At 40.8% G+C, this 27,045-nt stretch overlaps 3 protein-coding genes across 3 annotated transcripts in view; 2 read left to right on the top strand and 1 right to left on the bottom strand.

The window, feature by feature from the left end:
• The window catches only part of LOC115077298 (olfactory receptor 507-like), a 31,428-nt gene extending 17,909 nt beyond the window's left edge, over nucleotides 1–13,519 (top strand). The window contains exon 6 of the mRNA XM_029579589.1: nucleotides 13,041–13,519. Within this exon, the coding sequence (XP_029435449.1) occupies nucleotides 13,041–13,519 (479 nt within the window). The remainder of the gene's footprint in view (nucleotides 1–13,040) is intronic.
• Nucleotides 1–27,045, top strand: part of LOC115077831 (olfactory receptor 5V1-like) — a 284,159-nt gene that overhangs the window by 242,622 nt on the left and 14,492 nt on the right. The gene's annotated exons all lie outside the window — the stretch shown is intronic.
• Nucleotides 21,538–22,491, bottom strand: LOC115077297 (olfactory receptor 5V1-like). Its single transcript, XM_029579587.1, has one exon. The coding sequence runs from the start codon at nucleotides 22,489–22,491 to the stop codon at nucleotides 21,538–21,540; it is 954 nt and encodes a 317-aa protein (XP_029435447.1).

Genomic DNA, 27,045 nt, shown 5'->3' with positions numbered 1-27,045 from the left:
AACCAATTCTCCATCAGGGGTATGAATGGCTATTTTCTTTTCCATGTATAGACTTGCTTTACATTAGTCTGGAGTGTCCATGAGCTCAGGGTTAACTCCAAGGTCCTGTAGCTCTCCTGCACTCCTTCCTTACTCCTATTACTATACCCATAAATTTACTGCATTTTTGTATTTGTTGTATTAAAAAAAAAAAAAAAAAACAGGCCTCTTATCACCCTCTAGATGTGAAGGGTGGTGTAGGATTGAGCTTTATTGTTGTGGCATAGTTGAAGCAGCCTTGTAGGTGAACCTACGAGGCCTACACCAACAACCGGTGAATATGCCCTAAAGTGGGACAGGCTCGATCTTCAGAATCTGGAAGTCAGGCCAAGGGTGGTCGAAGAAACACAGAAGACACTGGATGAGATGGACAGAACAAAGAAGACTGGATGAGGCAAGGCTGGGTGAGGCAAGGCACAGGAACAAAGACAATCATGAAGAGAAGGCATAGGAATGAAGACAAGCAGGATAGCAGGAGCAACACATACTACTAGCAGTAGAAGACCCATTGCTGAAGTGAGGAACTGTGGCAGCAGGAGAGCTTATAGTGAAGTCATCCAGGGACACCATGCAGTTGTTCTCATCATTGGCCCTTTAAGAATCTGTGTAAGAGCCTAGGTGGCCCAGGAGGAACAGGAATCTGACTGGGCCTAGACACCATACTGGCATGCCAAAAGCACGGCGTGGCTCTGTAGGTTGGAAGCATGTCCCTACTATGGGTAGCTGGGAGTGCCATCACGGGTAAGTGAGACGATTCATGGGAGCTTCCTACAAGCCACACACTATGACACTACACATCCTCTTATTCTGCTAAAATTGACCCGGGGCCTAGAGCTGCCTGGCTAAGCTTCCCTGGGTCCATTTGGTGCCTTCCCAGGCCACTCCAATGCTGCTCTGGCCACTATAAGTGAAGCAATACTGGGGGCCAGGGTCATGCTCAATCTGTCCAATTGATCCTCTCCAAGCCCAGCTAGGGCCTCCCTGAGGCACCCTCCTGCTTTCATTAACAATCTGCTGATGCCAGGGAGCTCCTACCTGGACCCCACTTATCCACTTCCTGCAATCCTCAGTTCCTTCTGTCCTTTAAAAATAGTGCCATCCACATGAAGGATGGGTAATGTCATTTCATAGCCTTCTTTGGTGCAGCCGGTGCCATTTTCTTGCATTGCCGTACAGGAGAAGTGGTGCTGATCATTTCCAAGGCAGGCCTGTTTTTTTTTTTATTCCATTTGCACCTTTGCATTCCTGACTACTTTTCTAGTTTCTCTTAATTTTGTGTGCTTATCCATCCCTATGACCAATACTCAGGACCACAAATAGATCAATATATTGGAACTTTATTGATATATCGATATAATCGTTTACAGGTACACAAAGTATAGGGAAGGAGAAAAAAGGCAACTCTGACGCTGTGAGTTAACCTGACCATTGGAAACTCCTTCAAAGAGCATTAGCTAAGCCCCTTCTTAAATACACAATTTCATCCTTCAATACAGTACTATCTGACCTTTTTTGGCCCTTCCGTCAAGTGTTATCTGCCCCCCCCCCTTGTAATTTTCCAGACAAGCTAGAGACGGCTTGTGAAAATTCTTCCTTCCCTCCCCACCTCAGCATATGTTCTCTTTCTCATGCCCACGATCGAGCTAGCTCTTGGGAAAACTTTGTTTCTGTTCTGATACCCAAACCTTTAACGCTTCATGTTATCTTGCCATTAGCAGAACATCCTTGCTCTCACAGCTGCAGCTCTCCCTCGCCCACTCAGATTTCCACATACTGGGCTAGTGGACTCTGGCTCACTCTGTCTGACCTTAGGTGTTGGCCACTGGTCAGCATTTTATAATTTTTCCATGTAATGTCACTGGTTTTCCTCTTTCTGTGATCTCTCATAGTTATGAACACTAACCTTTTTTTTTTTTCCCTTACCTTTTCAGCCACTTTATTAGACATCCCCTATTGCCTCTCAACTTTTTCTTTTATTTTCTTTCCTAACTAAAAAGTTTAGATGTGCTTATAAAGGTAAGAGAATTATCAGAACCAAGCGACTATTCTACGGAACACATATTCAGAGAGAATATCTTCAGGTAATTAAGGATGCAATAAGAAACCAAGCAAATACAGCAGAAAGAGACAGAAATAGTCCCAAAGGTAATGGGTGCCACTGGCCTGATTAAAAAAAAAAAATTTCCATATGTACCTTTATAATTTGTCAACACATATTTCATCCTATGAACTGCAGCAAGAAGCTTTTTTTTTTTTTTTTGGTTACATGCAGGAATTAAGAAGATAATTCAGATTAAATTTCAGATACTGAGGTGATTCCCTGCCATATCTTAGGTTAGAGATAAGGTACATTCCTGTCAAGGTAGGGTGCAAAACAAACCCACTGGGAGATGTTGCCCCCCGAGTTTCCTTTGTTTACCAGGACCGTGCAGCAGAATGACACAAAGCCCAGCACGGAATCCTCAGCTGAAAGACTGAATGATGTCCACAAAGAAAGGACATGAATCAGACCCTCCTAAAAGGAAAAGTATAAACATTTGTTTTAAAAATAATAATTATTATTACTATTTAAATTTATATTCTGTCTAGCATGACACTTCAAAGTGAATTGCATTCAGGAACTGTAGGTATGACCAAAGGTGCACATGTCCAGGGGGACAAACAGAGCTGGTCCTCATTTTTCCTTCTTTCATGCATGGAGATGTAATCCTGCTTTCCTTAGAGACCTCAACAGAGTATTCTGGATTACATCCCCAGTTATGCAGCAAAAGAAAACCAGGATTGGCTCAGATTCTCCCCTGGATATAGAACTATAGAGTAATTTTAGCTTTAAGGAAAGGCAACATTATTGCAATGACAGAGAGGAGCACCCGGGAGGTGGTGTAGCACTTTATGTCCGTGATGGCATAGAGTCAAACAGGATAAACATCCTGCATGAGACTAAATGCACAATTGAACCTTTATGGGTAGAAATCCCTTGTGTGTTGGGGAAGACTATAGTGATAGACGTATACTACCGTCCACCTGGTCAAGATAGTGAGACTGACAGTGAAATGCTAAGAGAATTTAGGGAAGCTAACCAAATTGGTAGTGCGGTAATAATGGGAGACTTCAATTACCCCAATATTGACTGGGTAAATGTATCATCAGGACATGCTAGAGAGATAAAGTTCCTGGATGGAATAAATGATAGCTTTATGGAGCAATTGGTTCAGGAACAGACAAAAGAGGGAGCAATTTTAGATTTAATTCTCAGTGGAGTGCAGGATTTGGTGAGAGAGATAACGGTGGTGGGGCCGCTTGGCAATAGTGATCATAATATCAAATTTGAATTAATGACTGGAAGGGAGACAGTAAGCAAATCCACAGCTCTCGTGAAAATTTTCAAAAGGGAAACTGATAAAATGAGAAAAATTGTTAGAAAAAAACTGAAAGGAACAGCTACAAATGTAAAAAGTGTGCAAGAGGTATGATCATTGTTAAAAAAAATACCATCCTAGAAGCAAAGTCCAGAGGTATTCCAAACATTAAAAAAGGTGGAAAGAAGGCAAAACGATTACCGGCATGGTTAAAAGGGGAGGTGAAAGAAGCTATTTTATCCAAAAGATCTTCATTCAAAAATTAGAAGAAGGATCCAACAGAAGAAAATAGGATAATGCATAAGCGTTGACAAGTTAAATGTAAGACATTGATAAGACAGGCTAAGAGAGAATTTGAAAAGAAGTTGGTCATAGAAGCAAAAACGCACACTAAAAACTTTTAAAAATATATCCGAAGCAAAAAACCTGTGAAGGAGTCAGTTGGACTGTTAGATGATCAAGGGGTTAAAGGGACACTTAGAGAAGATAAGGCCATTGCAGAAAGATTAAATGATTTCTTTGCTTCGGTGTTTACTAAAGAGGATGTTGGGGAGGTACCCATACTGGAGAAGGTTTTCATGGGTAATGATTCAGATGGACTGAACCAAATCATGGTGAACCTAGAAAAGGTGGTAGGCTTGATCGACAAACTGAAGAGTGGTAAATCACCTGGACTGGATGGTATACACGCTAGAATTCTGAAGTAACTAAAAAATGAAATTTCAGACTTATTAGTAAAAATTTGTAACCTATCATTAAAATCATCTATTGTACCTGAAGACTGGAGGATAGCTAATGTAACCCCAATATTTAAAAAGAGCTCCAGGGGTCAATCCGGGAAATTACAGACCTGTTAGCCTGACTTCAGTGCCAGTCACAGAACATATAGAAAGACATGGTTTAATGGATCAAAGTCAGCATGGCTTTAGACAAGGCAAGTCTTGCCTCACAGATATGCTTCACTTTTTTGAAAGAGTTAATATTAGGGATGTGCAGACCAAAAGTTTAAGTTCATAAGTCCATAAATCGAAAGGGGGGGTCATTTGCGGTCAATATGGACATATGGAGAATTCCATAAGTTGAGTCTATGTCCATATGTGCAAATAAAAATTTAAACACCTCACCCGCCTTAATCCCCCCCAAGACTTACCAAAACTCCCTGGTGGTCCAGCGGGGTCAGGACGCCATTTCTGAACTCCTTTGCAAGGAGCACGTGAGGTCGGCGTCACGTCGGAGTGACGCGGCGTCACGTGATTCCCCTCGGGTCCGCTCCCGGACCCTCACGGAACTTTTGGCCAGTTTGGGGAGTTTTGGTAAGTCTTGGGGGGGGGGATTAAGGAGGGTGAGGGGTTTAAATTTTTATTTAGATCAACAATCGCAATTTCCAACGTATTCAACATAGCTATGTTGACTAAGTTGGAAATCCAATCATTTACGCCTCATCACTTTAAGTTAAAAAAAAAAAAAAAGTTGCGTTTTACATTTAAGTTCAAAACGAATGCACACCCCTAGTTAATATACATGTGGATAAAGGTGAACCGATAGATGTAGTATACTTGGATTTTCAGAAGGCGTTTGACAAAGCTCCTCATCAGAGGCTTCTAGGAAAAGTAAAAAGTCATGGGATAGGTGGCGATGTTCTTTTGTGGATTACAAACTGGCTAAAAGACAGGAAACAGAGAGTAGGATTAAATGGATAATTTTCTCAGTGGAAGGGAGTGAGCACTGGAGTGCCTCAAAATTGTTCAGAGTAGATAAATCACAAGCAGTTTGTGATAAATTGCAGGAAGACCTTGTGAGACTGGAAAATTGGGCATTGAAATGGCAGATGAAATTTAATGTGGATAAGTGCAAGGTGATGCACATAAGGAAAACTAACCCATGCTATAGTTACACAATGTTAGCTTCCATATTAGGTGCTACAACCCAAGAAAGAGATCTAGGCGTCTGTTCAGTGGGCTGCGGCAGTCAAAAAAGCAAACAGAATGTTGGGAATTATTAGGAAGGGAATGGTGAATAAAACAGAAAATGTCATAATGCCTCTGTATTGCTACATGGTGAGACCGCACCTTGAATACTGTGTACAATTCTGGTCGACGCATCTCAAAAAAGATATAGTTGCGATGGAGAAGGTACAGAGAAGGGCGACCAAAATGATAAGGGGAATGGAGCAGCTCCCCTATGAGGAAAGACTAAAGAGGTTAGGACTTTTCAGCTTGGAGAAGAGACGACTGAGGGGGGATATGATTGAGGTGTTTAAAATCATAAGAGGTCTAGAATGGGTAGATGTGAATCGGTTATTTACTCTTTCAGATAATAGAAGTTAGCATGTGGCACATTTAAAACGAATCGGAGAAAGTTCTTTTTCACTCAAGGCACAATTAAACTCTGGAATTTGTTGCCAGAGGATATGGTTAATGCAGTTAATATATCTGTGTTTAAAAAAAGGATTGGATGAGATTATCTCTTTCGCTAGGCAGTTCTCCATATCCGCAAGGTTGCAAGAGACCTGCTACAAGATGATCTATATAGATGGTATCTCACTGTAGATAGACTTAATAGAATCTACTGCCATATTCCTAACTCCTGCTGGCGAGAATGCGGGGCTAGTGGTTCTTACCTGCACATTTGGTGGGAATGCTCTCAACTAACTCCTTTTTGGACAGAGGTTTTGCCTGGATCAGTGGCATTTTGGGTGTCTCCATTGTCCCTAATACAGCAATGGATTTACTGCAGATCTTCCCTGACTCAATGACCATAGGGATTAAGAAACTATGCACTCATGTGTTTATAGCTGCTAGAAGCTTGCTGGCTCTTAAATGGAAATTGACTCACTTGCCCCAAGTTTAAGATGTTATCACAAAATTGCATGCTTATCATCATTTAGTTTTCCTTACTGCTGAAAAGCATGACAAACTTGCTTCCTTTCGTAATATTTGGCAACCATTTGTGGCCTATATTAACCAACTGTAACTTATCATTCCTATATGTTATGGACTCTGATTCTCTGCAACCATAGGGACCGAAGTTCAATGTGGACTTTGTTTTTTGTAGAGACACGCCATGTGAGATTATGTTATTGCATATTATATGGATTGTACCCAGTTCACCATGGGGCCAAATTATAAAAGGTGCGCGCGGGTGTAGATTTGTTCGCGCAACCTGGCGCGAACAAATCTTCGCACGATTTTATAACATGCGCGTGCTGCCAGGCACATGTTAAAAAAATCCAGGGTCGGCGTGCGCAAGGGGGTGCACAATTGTGCAACTTGCGCGTGCCGAGCCCTGCAGCCTTCCTCCATTCCCTCCAAGGCCACTGTGAAATCGGAACGGCCTCGGAGGGAACTTTCCTTCCGCCTCCCTCCACCTTCCCCTCCCTTCCCCTACCTAACCCGCCCTCCAGCCCTACCTAGAACTCCACCCTTACCTTTGTCGGGTAAGTTGTGCCTGCCTCCTGGCAGGCGTAGCTTACTGTGAAGGCTCACCGCCCGTGCTGCCCTGGGTGCCGCTCCGCTGCCTCCGGTTCAGGCCCCTCGCGAGTCCTGGATATCCCTGGAGTCCCTCAGTCTCACAGGACTCCCTGGGTTCAGGTCTCCGCAGGCCCTGGTTTTGCTGGGCTTCTGAGTTCTCTTTGTATGGAGTGGGGTTGAAGCAGTCCCCCAACCCCCAAAGATAACACAGAGAGAGAGAGAGATTCCTCAAAGCAATTTTATAAAGCAGAGTAGCTGAATCTGTTACATTGGCTCCATCCCCTCAGGAGCTGAATAAATGACCCTGCCCCCGCTCTCCAGCAGTCTAACCCCTTAACACAGGTGCTGGAGCAAAGGCACTGTTTGAGCCCCCCCGGCTCTCCAGTTCACCAGCAAACCCCCTTAACACATGTGCTGGATCAAAGGCACTGTTTGAGCCCCCCGGCTCTCCAGTTCACCCGCAAACACACCTGCCCTAACTTCCCTTAGGGTACAGGTTCTCTGTTTCCCTTTTCAGGCTAGGCTGTGCCCCTGAGACAGCTGGAGGATTCCTCTCCCCTGGAACCTACCTCCGTTTCCTTCCCCCTTTGCTTCCTGGCACTGGCTTTTTCTGGACACTGCTGCTACCTAGGCACGCCCTCTTCCTCTAGCTCCCCAGGCTCACCTGTGTGACTCATTAGTGTCAGAGTCTGACACCTGCTCGCCTCCAGGCTCTCCCTACAGGTCAGGTGGTGGTTCTAGGAACCTGGGATTTGTAGTTCTCGCCTTCACCTGCTCCCCCTGCTGGCTGGCTCTAGTATTACTAGCCGCCATATGGTATCTTATCCATTCCTGCCTCCGGCAGCACTGCACTACATCACATTACACACACTGGCCTACGGCCGACGGCCGACCCGGGATCCCGGACACAAGGGCAAATGGCCGCTGTGCCTGGAAGCTCCGGACATGCCCCCGCCCTGGACCTCCCATGCCCCGCCCCGTTTTGCAAGCCCCGGGACATACGCGTGTCCAGGGGCTTGCGCTCGGCGCGTGCAGAGGCACATTTTCTCGGGTTAGGCGCATAGACTTTGAAAATCTGCCCCCATATATGCACCGAATTGTTCATTTGTTTGTTTATTTGTTGGACTCTGCTGTGTTGGAGGGAGGGGGGAGGGAGGGGGATATGTACGACATTGCAATTCTGCATACCTTTTGTATTGATGGTTATAGGTTGTACTGTTTTCTATGCTAAAAACTTTAATAAAAGAAAATTTAAAAAAAAAAAGGATTGGATAAGTTCTTGGAGGAGAAGTCCATTACCTGCTATTAATTAAGTTGACGTAGAAAATAGCCACTGCTATTACTAGCAACAGTAACATGGAATAGACTTAGTTTTTGGGTACTTGCCAGGTTCTTATGGCTTGGATTGGCCACTGTTGGAAACAGGATGCTGGGCTTGATGGTCTGACCCAGTATGGCATATTCTTATGTTCTTAACATTAACCTTAAATGATGGACCCTTTAAATTGACTAGTGAACAATAAAGCCCATGTTTATGAAAGGCACAAAATATCTTTGTCCCCTCAGTAAAAGGAACAAATTGCCTATGGAGAAAGTGCCTGCAGAGATTTGTACTTGCTTTTACTGTGTGAGTACTTATGTTTACCTTCAAAACTACTGCATGTTGTTGCATTGCCTGCTCTATCCCTGCTACAGAGAATGCCTCCACTCTCAATGCAAAGTTGTATTTTCCTAAAAATCCAGGTGGTACTACTGCGTCCTGGGATTTCTTTTAACAAGTCCATCTGACGTAATCCTCCGTAGAGAATAATTAAACTTTCAAAGACAAATAAATCATTACCAAAGCCCAGGAGGAAAATGAGCTATAAAAAAAGAAAGAGAACGTGCAGATGCCTTTATCAGTGAATACGTGAAACACTCTAGAAACCTCCTGTATTCCCGTTTCATCTCTTCCAGTGTGGATGCATTTGCAGGTACGCTTGTGTTGGGAAATCATGAAAGTGTTAACTATGTCCTAATGTACCTTTCTCTACCTGATATTACAGTGTTTGATTTTTATTTAAAAAGATAGGCCTCGCATGTTATTCCCATTACAGTTTCTTAAAAACGAGTGAAAATAACCATAATATGAAATTTTCAGAGTATCCTTCATCTAAACAAAACCCATGCCATTATGAAACTGTGGTCTCATCCTTCTTTCTTTAATCATATACCTAAGGTTTAAGAATTTTTGGGCTAGAATTAATATAGGAAAATAACATTAGAATTATGGTCCAAAAAACACTGTAATGCGTGTTAAAACTCAAGAACAGACATCCAGTTTAGGATGATATGGGGCTTTGTCGGCAATGATAATACTGACTCATATGTTGAATTGTTGCTATAATTATGAAAAAACCCTCAAAAATCTGATTAACTTACGCTATATAAGCTAGCTTGAACCTTAGAAGTTTATCGGTGTTAATCTTGTTGAATAGTATGAAGGTACACGTCCAGGCAAAATACATGATTTCAGAATGTCACACTGATTGAATTAAGAATCTAGGAGTTGTCTATACTCTTTAGATCTGGAGATGACAATGAATAAAAAAATGTTGAGTTCATTTTGAAAAAGCTGCAGGAGCTAAAAACTGGATGGTCCCTGCTTTAAATGTCATGGTGGGGCAGACTAGACAAATCAAAATGTCTGTAGCACCTGCGATGAACTATTTACATTCAGTAGGTTGGTAGATTGTCTTTTCTCCCTCATTTTATAAGTCTGTTGACAAAAAAAAAATCAAAATTTCACTGGATGAAAAATAAACACCTCGTATAGCCTTAAGGACTTTGAAATAACCAAAGCAAAAAGGAGAAGTAAACTTACCAAATTTTCTCTTTTACCATTATGCTTATATATAATGATACAGGGCAGTCAAAGGGAATATGGAGTCTTGAATATCTCTTAGACCGAAAAAAGTTGTTAATTCTTTTCTAAATTTCAGCAGGAATATGAACTGGAAAATCAATACTATTATAATTGGATTCAACTCAGTCATTTGCATGAATGGCATATTAAATTTGCAGGAGCTAAAATTGGAACCAAATCGCATAAAGCTTTCTATCAAGTTGCAGTCATCACACTCGAGAGCTTCCGAAGTTTGTAAGATTTTAAGTAATGGCCTTAAATCTTCCCCAGTGGAAACTGGAAATTGTGTGGGGGAAAAGATGCATAGTAGAGGGTACTCTAGAACTTCAGGAATGGGAAGAACATTGGAAATGTTTGATGAAAACATCCCTGTCAGCTTCATTGACTCAATTTCTGCATTTTATAGCTCCTAGAGCCATTTGTTTCAAGTGTTTGAAATAACAAATGGTGGTAATAAATATTGGTTCTGTGACATGGATGTGGACACATCTTCACACATGCAATTTCAGAATTTTACTATGACATTATTTATAATGTTTGGGAAGCCATTTTGGTTACTCATTAAAAATCTGTTTCTTATAACTGGTGATTTTCTTTTAAGATTCTTTCATCGAAGACCATTACCATACAACTACATGTATAAAACCAAAGGAAAAATTATTGGTCATCCTTCTATCATTTGCACTAAAGATAACTCATAGGAACTGGAAACAAGGTGATCTTATTATTGAGCAAGCATGGTAGAATTTGGTACGTGCAACACGTACGTATGAGGTGGTGGCAGCTGAAAAAAATATAAAATCTAGCTCTCTCAGTTCAAATGCACCAAATATAGTACCAAACATGCATTCTGCATTTGTTATGCTTTTTTTCTTTTTATAAAACAAATGTATTTATTTATTTATTTATTTATTTATTTATTTATTTAAAGTTTTTCTATACCGGCATTCGCGATAAATATCGCATCATGTCGGTTTACAATTAACAAGTGGAGAGGGGAACAAAAAAGGTAATAAATAATAATGATCATAATAATAATAATAATAATAAACATTAAACAAGTGAAGGCTAAGGGTTGCAGTTACAATAAAACAAGGGAGTTATACAACTTGGAACAGAGAAAAGAAGCTAGGGTTTTAATAGAGAGAACATATATGCCAATCACGGCATTTGTAGCATTAGTGAATTACCCTGTTGAGGTGGAGTTATTAATTACCATGTTAAGGCAAAGTCTAAGCGACTAGTTAATGAAGAATTGGGGTTCAGTTTAGGTCTGGAAAGGCTTTCATGAATAGCCACGTTTTGAGTCTTTTCCTAAATGTGGGAAGGCAGGGTTCCTGTCGCAAATCTGGTGGGAGGGATTGTAGAGCAGCACAATAAATTAAATATAGATAAGGACCATCATAACAACTGTCTATATATTTTGAAAAGTTATTAACCATAATGCATTAGATCATAATTAAGATTATAAGAAGATGCCATACTGGGTCACATCAAGAGTCCATCCAGGTTACAAGTACCTGTCAAATAACCAAACATTAAGTATATCCTATGATACTAATGACAGTAATAGTAGTGGCTTTTACCTAAGTCAAGTTGAATAATAGCAGTTAATGGACTTCTCCTCCAAGAACTTATCCAAACCCTTTTTAAACCCAGCTATACTATCTATTCTAACCACATCCTTCCAGAGGTTAATTGTGCATTACATGAAAAATAATTTTCTCTGATTTGTTATAATGTGCTACTTGCTAACGTCATGGAGTGCCCCCTAGTCCTTCTATTATCCAAAAGAGTAAATAACCAATTCATATTTGCTTGTTCTAGACCTCTGATGATTTTATAGTCCTCTATCATATCCCTCCTTCAGCTGTTTCTTCTCCAAGCTGAACAGCCCTAACCTATTTAGCCTTCCTTCATTGGGGAGCCATTCCATCCCCTTTATCATTTTGGTCGCCTTTCCCTGTACCTTTTCCAGTGCAACTATATATTTTATTTCACCATTTGGTGTCTCTACAAGTTTGCATTTATATAAGAAAATATGCAAGGAACTCGGCGATCCCTCTGGATTTAAGATAAGTAGACACCTCTTCATGCATTTTACTTGCAACACAAAAATAACTTAAAAAAATACTAAATTTGTGACGAGAGACTTTTATAGACCGATGGTTATATCATCGTCAGCATGACCCTCCAGGACACAATGTATGGTACAGTCTTGGTGCCATTATATGAGGTCTTCCAACAATTATCATAAGTGGAATTTTTGAAATATTGCATGTTGATCTGATAATAGAGTGGATTCATGGTTGTACAGGGATACTTGTTTGAAACAAAATAGAGTTACATACTCTGTCAATGTCTACAGATATATCAATGACTTCATGTGCAACTGATAGTTTGAATTCAGACCATAACTTATGTACTTTTAGAATCGTTTTTATTGATTGCTTAAGGTAATTAAGTAATCATGACTGTTTCTTTTACTTTCAAAATATAATAAAATAAATTGTGAATTAAAAAAAAAAAAAAGAACGCCATACTTATGAACCAGTAGCGGTAATTCTGGCATTTGAAACAGCACTGAACCAATTTCCTCACCTAGTGCTGGGGCAATATGCCCTCTGACTCATTATTAAACCTAAAGCAGGGCATGGGCTTAGGAGGCACTCTTCTCTGTGAATCAGCATAAAACAAAGTTATTTTGCAGAAATATATCCCTTTTATGTGTTGACAGATACATGAATGCTGTTTCCCATTGTTGATTCAAGTCATAATATTTTATTTTCTAAGACATGGAGAAGAAAAATCAAACCCACGTCCAAGAGTTCATCCTCCAGGGGTTCACCAGTCTCCAAGACCACCCACTTTTTCTTACCTTTATATTTTTCTTTCTCTACATTTTCACTATTGCAGAAAATATGATTATCATTGTGGTGGTTAGGGCAGAGCCACACCTCCACACCCCGATGTATATCTTCCTGGGCAACTTCTCCTTCTTGGAAATCTGTTACATCACTGCAACGGTTCCGAAAATGCTCTTCAACTTAACAGCACACAGCAAAATCATTTCTTTCACTGACTGCATTTGCCAACTCTATATTTTCCTATCGCTGGGAGCCACCGAGGATCTCCTTTTAGCAGTTATGGCTTATGATAGGTATTTAGCAATCTGCAAGCCTCTCCATTATCCTGCCATGATGAATGGTAAGGTTTGCTTTCAGCTTATCATTACTGCTTGGATAACTGGATTTCTTTTTCCTTTAGCACCAGCAGTTTTTGTGTCCCAGCTCCTGTTCTGTGATCAGAATGTTATCAACCATTTTGTTTGTGATATCCCTCCACTGTTACAGCTGTCATGCTCAGACACTCAACTTACCAAGGTGGTTTCTTCCGGAATTGCCACAGTGGTGATGATGGCCTCCTTTATGGTCATCGTGGTTACCTATGCTCGGATCGTACTGACCATCATAAATATCCCATCCACCAAAGGACAATGGAAGACGTTTTCCACATGTGCCTCGCACCTCATTGTGGTTGTGATTTATTATGGAGCAGGGACCTTCATGTATGTTTTTCCAAATTCCCATCATTCCCCGGACCAGAGCAAAGCGGCAGTTCTCTTTTATGCTGTTCTCACCCCAATGTTGAACCCCATCATCTACAGTTTAAGAAACAAAGATGTGAAAGAGGCAGCAAGGAAACTGTGTGCCAGTATTTCCATCTGCAAAGTCTTCCCCAAATAGATTTTCTTTTCCCTTGTAGATTTTCTCTTGTTATAATTATCTATCATCCAGTGAAGCAACTAACAGGTAAACTGTACTACAAGTTTTTCCTGCAACACAATTAAAATATTACATTTTTAAGTTAATAAGCGTCTTCTACTTCTTAAGCTCTCACCCTATGATTTTCCCCTTAAATATTCAGTGGAAGGTGCAGCTGCGCCATTATGATGTTATGTTAATGTTGGTATATGCCTTCTCATTGATACATACAGTTATGGCTGGAAGAAGGGAATATGGAACACTCTTACCTCATGATGATGGAATATCACTAGGAATGGTGACCTCCCTTTTCTCAGTGGGATTATGGGGCTGCTGTTGTCAAAACCAGGCTCAGCATGGTGGTTTGCATTTAGTCAGGCTCAGCATAACTGGCCAAGTGTCCATCCTGGCCAAGAAAAGGGTGAAAAGGATTTAAAGCATAATCTATTAACCTTTCTATAAAGCTGTGGCATGGATTATTTATCTATTTGACGAGACTGTTATTGGTTTTTTTTTTTTTTAAGTTAATTGTTATTCATAGAAATATAGGAATATGAGAGCAGAAAAACAACATTTGACTCATCCAGTCCGCCCATTCATACAACTTTCTCAGCTCTATAAGCCCTACCATTCCCTTAGAGATCGTCTGTGCTGGCCCCATGCTTTCTTGAAATTAGATTCTGTCCCTGCCTCTAGCACTTCACTGTTACATTGGAAAGAAAGCCCTGGCCCTAATAATTTCTTTCTACAAGGAACATGTATATGTGGTGATGTGTACGTTAAGGTTAGTTGAGGCAGAGAAGGCAACAGAGCATGGGGGCGGTCTTCAAAGATTAGCTGAATGATAGGCAGGAGAGAGAGAGAGGCGACTGTACAAAGTGATTGATCGGCTCTCAGGATTATCGCCGGTGTCCCAAATGTAATTTCTTGCTTGCATCATGTTGCTGTTCAGGGTCTAGACAGAGACTGACAAGGCTTGCATTAGTTACTGACAAAGTTTACTTTAAGAATACTTTCTTTCACAGACAAAACATCTCGGTGCCAGGTAAATGTAATAGTGGATTTATTATTAGCTTATAGGAATAATTAAAGAATGGGAATTGGTACAAATAATACTATATGGTTGCAATGAAGACAATTACAGCTATCACAGAGAACAAACAAATATATTTTGCATATATACATATAAAGACACAACTTCTGTTGCCAGCCACAAAGGCTCAAGAGATATGTCGGTAGAGCCGTGGGTCTGAGGCCTGTGAGGATGTTCTCATGCAGCTTCGCTCGCCTTTGTACAGTTTATAAGAAATCTATCAGGAGAAATCTGTCACTGGCAGATGCACAGAGTGGGAATAAGCAAGCTGCTTGAAGCAGGAACGTATCTTCCTCCGTGTTCTTATCAGTCCTGGTTCCACAGTTAAGCACACACATCAGAGTTTTGTGCCTGGGCAGGGTGGTTGGGACAATCCTAATTAACAGCATCTGTGTACGTGAGAGACACCGCCCTTCTGCTGTAAATGTTAGCAAACAGTGGTGGGATATGCTTGCAAGCAGTCGGGCATCAGATGTCTGGAACATTTCAGAGTGCGTGCTTATATGTGAATTAAGTTAATCAGTCCCGAATTGGCCAGGCCCAGAATCGGTTTTTTTATATATCTTAAGTATATTGTCTTAAGTGTGTGGATCTGAGTTCATCAATAATCAGATTTAAACCAAACAATCCCTTACCAGTTGCCTAGAAAAGCTGACATCTTCCGGTGCTCTCGGTGAGTTTGAACTGCATGGGGCCTGCTCTTCTGTGCTGCTCTTGCAAGACTGTGAGACTTTAAGAGAGCTCGGGAAATTATGTGACCACGCAGTTCACGAATTTGGAGAGCTACGGTTTTGGAAGGCATAAGCTGTTCCAGGAAAGCAATGGCAGGGAACAGGGCTCTGCAAATTTGGTCCATGAGGGCCACAATCCAATCATGTTTGGTTTTTTTTTTTAGGATTTCCATGATAAATATGCATGAGATCTATTTCCATGCTCTGACCCCATTGTATACAAATAGATCTCATTCATATACATTATTGCAAATCCTCCCCAAGGAGCGAGGTGAAAGAGCAGGGTGGGAGTGGGATGGGGAGGGGGGCTGTGCGCTGGCTTGCTGGGGGTGGAGGTGGGAGTGTGACTGACTGGCTAGATATCTTGGGGAGGAGGGGGGGAGGATACGGAATGTGATTCTTTAATTTAATTACCCCCGTGGAAGGAGGGGGTGCTTTGGGCAGTGATGGCGCTAATGGTGGGTGAGTGAAGGGTTGTCTGCTTTATCTTAGTAGCCTTTTGATGCATTGCTGCCCCTTGCAGTTCTGCGGCTGAGTATTGTGCCCTTTGATCGTGACGGGAAGAGATCAAAATAACCCATGTGATCAGAAGGGGACCTCCCCCCCAAACACACACCCCCCTTCTTCAGAAAATATCCTTCCTCGGTTTGCCAGTTCGCTTGTTCTAGGACCAGCACTGCCTATGGGACCTAGCAATGCCTCTTTTGGCATGTGTGTGTGTGTGTGTGTGTGTATGTGTGTGTACGTATATCAGATAAACAAAGAAATGGTATAGTCATATCCAAAAATGTTTAGTTTCTCTAGCATGGTATTGTGCAAATGAATTCCCCGATCTGTTATTGTTAAGTGCTTCCTTCAGTAAATGCTTTAATTTACGACAGTGCACGAAATCCTTTGTAGTATCTGAGTGGTGCCACCTTTCATAAATAGTTGCACAAATATATTCCAGAGAGGGACGCTGGAAGAATCCATCATCACTATCAAATGATGGGACAAGATTTATATTAAACCCAGACCTGAAAGGTATGAAAGTGACTAAACGTTTTATATAGATCTCAACCTCTTTCTCTCTATTTCTCTAATATTTATTTTGATCTATTTCGCTTTTTGTTTTGTCTCATCTGCTTTCAGATTTTCATTTTCTCCATTTCCCTCACCTACCAGAGAATGATTTAATTATATTGTGGACAATAAATGCAATAAAAAAGATTTTTATTATTACCATTATTATTATTGTCCTTATCATCAAGACCTCAAAACTAATTTACAGTAAATGCACGCCCCCTTTTCGAAGCAGGGGGTTCTGACATCTGACTCACAAACACAGGCAACAAATGAACAGAAATGCAAGAATAAAACTGCTGCTATTTCTTCCTGCCATTGGTACAGTGCTACTAGATGCATGCAGTGATGTACAGATTCATGTAAGAGATAGGGAGATGCATTTTTTTCAAACAAATTTTAAAACACAATGAAAACAGGTGATTCATTTCATTCGGGGGACCCCAAACAAATCGGGTGCCCCATCAAATAAAACAAACCTTATTCGTTGCATTCATTTGAAATTAATGCATCGGACCCAAGTCTAGTCCCGAAGTCGGGTCCTCACATAAAGCATAGGGCGAGGTCCAAAGTAGGGGCCATGGCCTACGCCCTAAGTTGACACTGGTATCTCGGCCTGGACCCAGTCCCGATGCCGCAACCCAACCTGGAGGGTGGGTACTAATGCCTGGGCCTCAGCCTAGGCCAGAGCTCAGACCCAGGCTTTATGCTGTGACCCAGCCCAGAGGCTGGGTCCCACCGCCGGGACCTTGGTCCAAGGCCAGTTGCCGATGCCTGGACTTTGGCCTCAGGTCAAGCCCAGGCCTTGCATTGCTCCCTCATCCTCCTCTTCTTTCTTCTTACATTGTCCGCTGGGGTTGCGCCAGAATTAATTAACTCCTGTGCATTCACCCCACTGGACAGCACCATTTTGATGTACGACAGTTGTATGGTAATGCCGTACATGAAAATGGTGCCATCCAGTGGGCTGAATATGCTGGAGTTAATTAACTCAGGGGCAACCCCAGTGGACGGCATCAGAAGAATGAAGAGGTTGATGAGGGAACAGTGCCAGGCCTGGGCTCCTGGCCTAGGCCTGACCTGAGGCTGAGGCCCAGGTGGTATGGACCCGGCCTTCGGGTCAGGTCACGGCATTAGGCCTATATGTGGGCCGAGGCCCTGGCATTAGAACCCGACCTCTAGGCCTGATCACGGCATTGGGCCTGGGTCCGGGCTAAGACCCTGGCATTGGGACCCAACATCTGGGCCAGGTCCAGGCTCCAGCCTATGCCGAGGCTCCAGCATCAGAACCAAACCTCTGGGCTAGGCCTCGACGTTGGACTTGTGTGCGCAAGGCCGGCAGAACTTCTCTGGACCAGTTAAGTGGGGGCCGGAGGGTGGGATCCTGACCCCAGCATTTTTCTATGCGGGTGGGCAGGAGCCCCTGTTTACAGTTTTTGGCTTTTTTTCAGAGTTTATTTTTAAATCACTTGATTTGTTTTTTCTCATGAATTAAACAAATCAAGCAATCCATGTACCGTAGTTCATGGGAAAACATTTTCCCAAAAACAAACCGAAAATGTAACCAAATATTTTTGTCCTGCACATCCCTAGTAAGAAACTGTTTTCAGTGTTTTGGAACTTACAGTCTAAGCAAGATGCAGAGTCTCAGGGACTTTATTACTGAAAACTTTGTTAAAATTGACAAGGCTATGATCTGGAAGATTTAGGATTTAAAACAACCTCCAAAGTGTGATTTTTTTAGGTGGAATTTGGCCAGAGAAGGGGCATGGCTCGTCAAGTCATAGAGATTGCTCCAGGCTTATAGCAAACGACTAAAATCAGAGTCTCTGGCATTCCCCATTTTATTATCTTTCCACAGAAGTAAAATCCACTAATTGTCTCGTTCTAGTTGGCATGGGACAGATTAATGCAGTATGAGGAGCCTAGAATTATGTATTTTAACTACATAATTACGTAGAAAAAGTTGGCAGAAAAAGACCCAGAAGTGGTCCATTCAGTCTGCCTCCTCCATCATCTCTTTACAATGGTGTCAGTTGGCCCCATAACTGCTGCCAAACTGATGTCAAAATGGTGACAGTCTTGGGGCCAGACATGAAAGAAGATGCAACTGGCTGGCAGCAATATTTTAAAGCTGCTGACTGGCTCCATCATAAAGAAATGACCAAGGGGGTAGGAGGCAAGTGCGCATTTCTTCTGCCCCCTATTACTGCCTAGGAGTAGATCCCCATAGAAGGTGTAAATGGAGGCTGGGGTGGTTCCTGGCCTTGGTAGCTTTCTGGGGGGAGGGATCAGAGGGGCCTCAGAGAAGGCTTAGTGAGTAGGCCACAGGGCAGGCTCTCGGGTAGGCCGCATACCCATGGATAATTTCTTTTTGAGTGTTATTTTTTCATAACAAGTAAAACCAACACAATTTTATTGGTATTTTCCTTTTGTTCCATTTTGAAAACATAATAAAAAAAATAAATTTCAATGTCATTTGTTATTTTGTACAACCTTACACACCACAAAGAACAGTACATTAATTCATAATTGTTCACATATCATGTCTCACACCAATATTTTGCTACTTAATATGCTTATATTTTTCAAGTACAAGATACAAAACGATTTTAATATTCATTACCATTTCTCTCACCATCACATTGACTTTATCATACCATCACATTCACACTATATTGACTCCTACACCATCTCATATTTCATTCTGAATAATATACAAACAAAAAGGGTAGCTACTCCAGTCTTGTTTACATGTCTTGAAAACATGTTTAATATACAAACTCCAAAAAGTGAGAAGCCACTCCAAGCTTATAACTCCAAATAGTCAGAAGAAAGCACTCCAGTCGTATTTACAGGTCTTGAAAATGCCATCAGGTAGACCTTGAAATTAGTCTGTCGAAATGAAGAATGATTTTCAAATTAATGTGTCAAGGCTAAATTGCCTTCCTAACAAAAGGATAGAAATCAGTCCTTCAAAATGAAGAAAATATTCAAGATCATATTGCTTTCTCAAAAACTCTGTATCGAGGGCTGACTGGGCAAGTTTTTGTTGGCTTTCTTTAAAACATAGCTTCCCAAACCTGTCCTAGTAACTCTCATAGCCAGACTGGCTTTCAGGATAGCTACATTGAATATTGCATGAGATAACTGTGTATGCATTGGAGACCCAAAATATGCATATCCATCTTTTGCATATTTATTGTGGATATCCTGAAAACCCAACTGGTTGTGCCATCCACTGGGACAGATTTTGGAAGCCTGCCCTTAAAAATCCAAAGGTAAAAATCCAAAGATGCTTTCCAGAAACTTTAGATTTTTATTTTAGCTGGATTAGGTTGGCATCGGAAAACAGAACATAGATTCCAAGAAATATCAAGCTAATATGAAATTGAATCTAAGCCTAGGCATGGACAATTAACTTATTCCTGCACTTAAAGCAGCATTTACCAGTTAATTTACTCAAAACATGAACTTTAAGTTGTACTTTAAAAAAAATAAAAGCAGGCACCATTTATTCTAGAAACTTTAGTACTTAAAAAAAAAAATCTCCTTTACTGTTTTCAGGGATACTTGTGCCTATGGGCAGAAAGGGGCAGCTGCTCCAGGCCCGGCATAGTAAGTTCCTATTGTATGACGACACACATGATTCTACCCCAATGACTCTACTGGCAAGTGTTCTCCTAGGCAGACTCTACTGACCAGTGCACCCTTCAAACAGCCCTCTCCTTAATTTTCCCAGCTCTTCCGCTTCCCTCCCCCCAGGCAAACCTGCAGAGAATGGGACGGAAAGGACTGGACCTAAAACAGATAGACCAGGGAACAGGACATAGACTAGCCACTCTGTGCCATAATTAGCCCCCCTGCCATCCTGGCACACAAGGGGACAGGAGGGGATGGGAGGTGATGAGTTTGGAACAAAACAGACTTGAAAGAGAAAGATGCCTCAAGCCATGCTTGCAAGGGGCCACACAGGCTGGTAGGGCATGTGCTTGCATTGACCCACATAAGCTGGAAGAATGTAGGACTGCGCAGGCTGGAAGAGGTGGTGGCACGTGGCTAGCTCCTAGGGATGCGCATTCATTTCAAATGAATGTAATCTTCATAACAAAAATGTAAATTTTATGATTGTTATGAACGGAGAAAACCAAAAATCTTGCTTACGAAAAAATATTGAAAAGTTTTAGATATTTTTATTTTGTTACCAAAAAAACAGGGCTTCCCAAGCTCCCACTGACCCTTCCATTAGGGTTTGCAGAAGTGAATTTTCTAAAAACAAATCCACAAGAGCAAGAAATGTGGTCATTTTCGGTTTGTTCCGAATGGGCATGCCCTAAAAATTTCTATCATTCATTGCCATCTTTAAAAAAAAAAAAAACAAAACCAAAAACAACTTTACAGGCTGGGAGGCTAACTCATGTCCTGAGCCTGCCCAGCTTACTGCAGCCCCAGTTATTGCATATTTAATCATGGCATTGTCAACCTGAAGCAGGCCGCCACACAGTTTATAAAATAGTAGAATAAATCTTCACACAACTATTTATGTGCAAATGAACAAGCGATTATTTTAATAAATCATAGTCCCTAGTACTTGCTAATTTCACATGGGACATCTTTTTTATATTTATATTGAGTTTGATAATTAACCAGAAGGAGAGCTTCCTTCATGCTAATTCATACATTTCTGCATAGAATTTGTCTAAAATGGCAATACAGTATTTAGAAAAAAAAAAGTTAATGGCCTGGGGATAGAATCAGAGAAATGCCCACAGAGGACACATTTGTCATTGGTCATTCTTGTTATGATAGTATGCTTTAAACTCACTGACATTTTTATTTTATTTATTTTTAATTTTTATATACCGGTGTTCCTGTATGAAATACAAATCACATTGTTTTACATTAAAACACTGAAACAGAGAAAAAGGAATTCGCCCGGAGACAGTACATGGAACAGGGGGAACAAAAACTTGGATAGGGGGAACTATTCTAGCTTAAATTATGGATTAGATCATAAAACTGAACAAACATTTGATTGTAAACTGTGATCATATCCAACAAATACTGCATTTTTGTATTACTATTTCTTCTTTGTTAGTCACTCAAACTATATGTTACTGAGTTTGTTTTATCCTCCTTGGCAACACTTTCTTAAGTACTCTCTTGAAGGCCTCTTTCACTTCTTTGTTTCTCAAGCTATAGATGATAGGATTCAGGGATGGCGTTATCACAGCATAGAGTGCTGAGACAATCTTGTCCCTATCTAGAGACAGACTGGATCTTGGCCGGATATAGGTGAAGATAACAGCACCATAATAAACGGAAACGATGGAAATGTGTGCAGCACAAGTGGAGAAGGCCTTGCGTTTCCCTTCCGCAGAGCGTATTTTCAGGATGGTAGAGATGATGAAAATGTAGGAGATGCAGGTTAGAAGGAAGCAGACCATGCCCAGGATAACATCAGCCGTGAACACCACAATCTCGTTGATGTAAGTATCGCCACATGCCAGCATCAGAAGTGGCATAATCTCACAGAAGAAATGATTGATTTTGTTATCATTACAATAAGGCAATTGGAAGGTAAAGTATGTGTGAGCTGTTGAATTCAAGGAGCCAATGATCCAGATGGCTACAGTAATCTGAATGCAAATCCTTCGGCTCATTATTGTGGTGTATCGGAGGGGATTGCCTATAGCAATGTATCTATCAAAGGCCATCACTGTGAGTAGCAGGAGTTCAATACCCATAGCCCAAGTGAAGAAAAAGAGCTGGGCGACACATCCATTGAAAGAGATGCTTTTATCCTCTGATAGAAAGTTGATCAACATTTTGGGAACTGTGGCAGATGTACAGCAGATATCAAGGAAAGATAAAAGTCCAAGGAAAAAGTACATGGGGGTATTCAGCCCAGGATCAATACTTGATAGGATCAGGATGACGAGGTTCCCTGCCAAGGATATGCAGTAAACAATGGTGAAGAAAATGAAAAGTATTATCTCAAGGTTAGGCTGACTGGAGAGTCCTAGAATAATGAACCTGGAGACACTCGATAGATTTGTATTCTCCATTGATGTACAAATTAGTCTAAGAGGAATGGGATGAAATGAGAAAGAAATATGCATTAAAGAAACAGATACAATTTAGCTTTTCTTGAACTTTACAGCCAACATTGACATTACATTTCCACTGGAAATGTTCCACTGTTTAATCCATCAGCCTAGTACCATCAAGCTAGGGCAAGAGAATATGGTAGAAATCTCATCTTTGTGAGATTTTTCTCAATCCAAATGACATCAAATCTTCACCGAGGGTTACTGTGCTGTTCGTATCTCTCACTCTGCATGTCAAACTGGCCCTAAAATCCTAAACCACCAACAAAACCTCACCTCACATTATTAACTGGCCCTCCTATACTGATATAAATAGTTGACTACTATGAAGGCCTCATAAAGAGGTTCTCTCTCTCTTTCCCTCCCCCCATCTTCATCACAAAAAATGTGCAAACATGCCCCTCATTTTCATTAATCCCACCCCTATCAAAAATTTGCATTTTTGCCAAGCGGTACCACAATTATAGTGCATGCATTATGCTGATATCACAGCCGTTAATGCCATAACGCATTTTGATGAATGACTCTGTTAATGCATGCTGGGTTTTTTTTTTTTAGCAAACGCTAATTATTTTAGCATCACTAAAATTATCATTCACTAAAATAGAAAACTAAATGAAAATAAAACAAAAATTAACAGCCTCCACCCGAAAAAAGGATAGAAAATGAAAAAAAAAAAGGCTTTATGGTTACTTTTAACCTTTGCTATAAATGAACTGAAAGAGACACCAATGAAATGTCTTGATCTTGGCTATCAGGAAGAGTCTTCTGTCCCAGATAGACTGGGCACACGCTGGAAAATTAACTGATTTATTACTTTGATGGAAGTTGCTGATATGTTAGTTCTTACTACTAGCAAAATGCAGACCAGAAATAATCAGGAAGAAAACTTGAGATTTGCATATAGAGAATTTAACAACAATTTTCAGGGCTAAGGGCCTTAATTTTTAAGGGTATCGCATGCGGTAAGGGACGTTTCGCACGCGATACCAAAATGGGGGCGGAGTCGGCCCCGGAAGAGGAGGAGTCGGGGCGTCACCGGGGCTAGATTTGATTCAGCAACACAAGATAAGTGATATATCAACAAAAATCTATTTTAGTGGACAATAAGCACAAATGTGGAAGTGGACAGTAACAAGCATAAGTACAAGCAAGCAAATGAGTGCTAGCAAATAAGCACTAGTGCAAGCAAGTTTAGTGATCAAGTTACCTAATGATTTATAAAGCCTAAATAATAATGGCTTTACAGACACGATAGCTATGTATACTTTTAGCATCGTATGAAGGTATAACTTGATCTCACGAAGTATTCTCTTATATAGCAGGTCTTTGATTTATATTGATTTTGATTTCATGCTATTTTTTGGGTCTTATATTAAGTACTATTTATTTAAATAACATATATTGGGCCAGATCTTAAAACCTGCGCGCGGGCGCGGATTTGTTCGTGCAACCCGGTGCGAACAAATCTACGCCCGAATTTATAACATGCGCGTGCAGGTGCGCGCATATTATAAAATCCAGGGTCGGCGCGCGTAAGGGGGTGCACAATTGTGCAACTTGCGCGTGCCGAGCCGCGCAGCCTGCCTCCGTTCCCTCTGAGACCGCTCCAAAATCAGAGCGGCCTCGGAGGGAACTTTCCTTCTGCCCCCCCCCCCCGCACCTTCCCCTCCCTTCCCTTACCTAACCCACCCCCCAGCCCTATCTAAAAACCCGCCCATACCTTTGTTCAAGAAGTTACGCCTGCCTCCTGGCAGGCGTAGCTTACACGTGCCGGCCGATAGCCAGCCCGTGATCCCGGGCACAGAGGAAATGACCGCTTTGCCTGGAAGTTCAGGCCATGCCCCCGCCCCGCCCGTGGACTGTTCAGGGCCGCCCACGCCCCGCCCCTTTTTGCAAGCCTCAGGACATACGCGTGTCCCGGGGCTTGCTCTGCATGCGCAGGGGCAGCTTTTCGGGAGTTACGCGCGTAACCCTTTGTAAATCTACCCCATTATTTTCAAATAGTACGTGCTATTTTTCAAAATTAATGAGAACAAAAATTCTGTTATGTGTTTTTTTCAGAGAGGCTACGCATTCATTTTGGGTAAAATGAACTGAAATGAAAGATTCAGATTATCTATTAATTTAAAACAAATACACATCTCCATTCAGAAATTCTAATACAAAGCCATGTAAAACCTATTAGCCAAGCCCTTGGATCATTTATTACAGAAATTGGTCAATAGAGATCAAGTAGATTTTATGAGTGGTAGACGAGCTTGTGACAGAAGACTTTGGATACATAAAGTGATTTGGGCTACCAGGAGGTGCCTTGTCACTTCAGTACTAGTTTCTTTAGATGCGGAGAAAGCTTTAGATAGAATGCTTTTGATAAAGTCTTAAAAGCTTTTGGGATGAGGGACATGTTCTGGGACTGAAGATCCACTATAATAAATATAAGTGCCAAGGTTTTAACAGTTCCAGTCATATCTAGTGTTTCCTCTGTAGAATGAGGTGGAATGGGAAGTAGAGAACCAGGGCTGGATCCAAAATATTATGATGTCATGGAGTCAGGCGGTCAGCCCAGAATATTTGGTAAAAGCAAATTATTAATGCCAAGAAAGCCCTTATTCCTTTGGGGGTCCAGCTTTTTCCATGTGCGCCTACGGCATTTAAATTCCAGCGAAATTATTACACCACCACATTCATTACAGTATGGTGGCAAATGTATTTATTTATTTATTTATTTATTTATTTAACAGTTTTATATACCGAAGTTCTGGTAACAAAGTTACTAATCACTTCGGTTTACATTACAACAATAGATTGACAGTATAAAGAATAATGTCTTACAATGAACAGGGTAAAAAGAACTTGGAAAAAAAATAAATAATAATAACTTAAAAGGAGTAATTATATACAGAGTAGTGGACCGTCCTGGAGATCAAAGCTTAGATATTGAGTTTAAGATTAAGAGAATGCTTGGTTGAACAACCAGGTCTTTAGACTTTTTTTAAAGGTGGGAGTCGATTGTTCAATTGTATCCAGTTTTTGTTTTTAAAGGTCTTCCGTTGCAGCTCCTATAGCAACTCATTAGGTAGAAGATACCATGGACTGGTCAGTCAAACATTTCTTTCTGGAAATATTAATCGTTACCTGTTTCTCCTCATGACATTTCTACATTGACTAATATTTTGATGAGTACATTACCACAAAAATAATTCATTGAAGAAGGCAAAGAACTTACTGCAAATTTGGTTGGAGGATTTAGAGAGAAGTAGGTATCTTCTGCTTTTTTTCCCCTCTGTCCTGTTTTTGCAGAAACGAGATAGTATCACTGCCCATAAAAACAAGACAGCCACTGTTAGCATATTGTATTTTAAGTGGCAGAAAAATGTGGCACAGTAGCAATTTAGTTTGCAAATCAAGAAGAGATATTCATTCATCATGCCTATTATATTTCCTAGTGAACCTATGCTCTTTGAGAATACCTTCCACACAACTCCACACAGCCCCATATAAGCATGTATATGGCCTTATGGAAATCTACTACAGTAATTTATAACTTGCAATTATCAAGTACGAGCAAATTATAAAATACAGATATGTTTACCCTTCATTGGTCATATGTGAATATCTGCTGTGTATTTAAAGTGTGTACATTTCCTATTTTATATATATATGCATGAAAAAACCCCATAACTTTCTCACATAAAATCCTGATTTATTCGCAGAAGGTATATTTTAAAACATGCACGTGCAATTGAAATCACCAGCTTGCCAACACCTCTGCCAGTTCACCCAATCCTTCAAGTCATCAAGATGCTCCAAGATCTTTACCCGGAACTCCTTCCATTTCACCTAGACTTCCCAACCAACCAATAGCAGATATAGATGAATCTGATATCAATTATACTATATAATTAGCAGGTGTTAACTGTGCAAATAAGTTGTCTCATGTATTCATATAAATCTCTTATAAAATGACAACTTGCGTGCATGTGTCTTTGTCCTGACCTGGAATACTCCTAGACCGCTTCTATTTTCCACAGGTGAATGTGCAGGAAAATCCGAAAATATGCATGTAATTTTAATGTTTACAGAATAGTATTTGCACAAGTGCAAGCTACTTACTTAGCTATTTGCTAATTTTGCAGGCATAACTCCTTGAAAATTCACCCCTTTAATGTAGTTCCTACATAACCTATTATCTTAATCCATTTTTGTAAAACTCCTCCAGAAAAATAAATTTTGTTGCTAAATATAGCATAGCTTTACTGCATGGCAAATTGCTACAATATATGCTATTGAATTATCAGTAGGTTTTACCTGTGTTAAGTACACAACACAGGATAAATGGGCTTTTGAAAATAGCTAAAATATTTATGTTACCTTTAAATTTATCTTTGAAAATTACCACCTAAGATAATACTTGGTAATTAGGAAGACATGGAAGCCCCAAGATCAACTGGGCTCTATGGTATTGCAACAAGAAGTAAATTGGACAGACTAGACAAGCTGTACCATCCT

Source organism: Rhinatrema bivittatum, chromosome 16, assembly GCF_901001135.1.
Source record: "Rhinatrema bivittatum chromosome 16, aRhiBiv1.1, whole genome shotgun sequence".
Taxonomy (NCBI): domain Eukaryota; kingdom Metazoa; phylum Chordata; class Amphibia; order Gymnophiona; family Rhinatrematidae; genus Rhinatrema; species Rhinatrema bivittatum.
This window is presented reverse-complemented; position numbering and strand designations above follow the sequence as displayed.

What these genes read in the sequence shown, in the direction of transcription:
- LOC115077297 (XM_029579587.1), bottom strand. Translation starts at nt 22,491, where the DNA reads ATGGAGAATACAAATCTATCGAGTGTCTCCAGGTTCATTATTCTAGGA.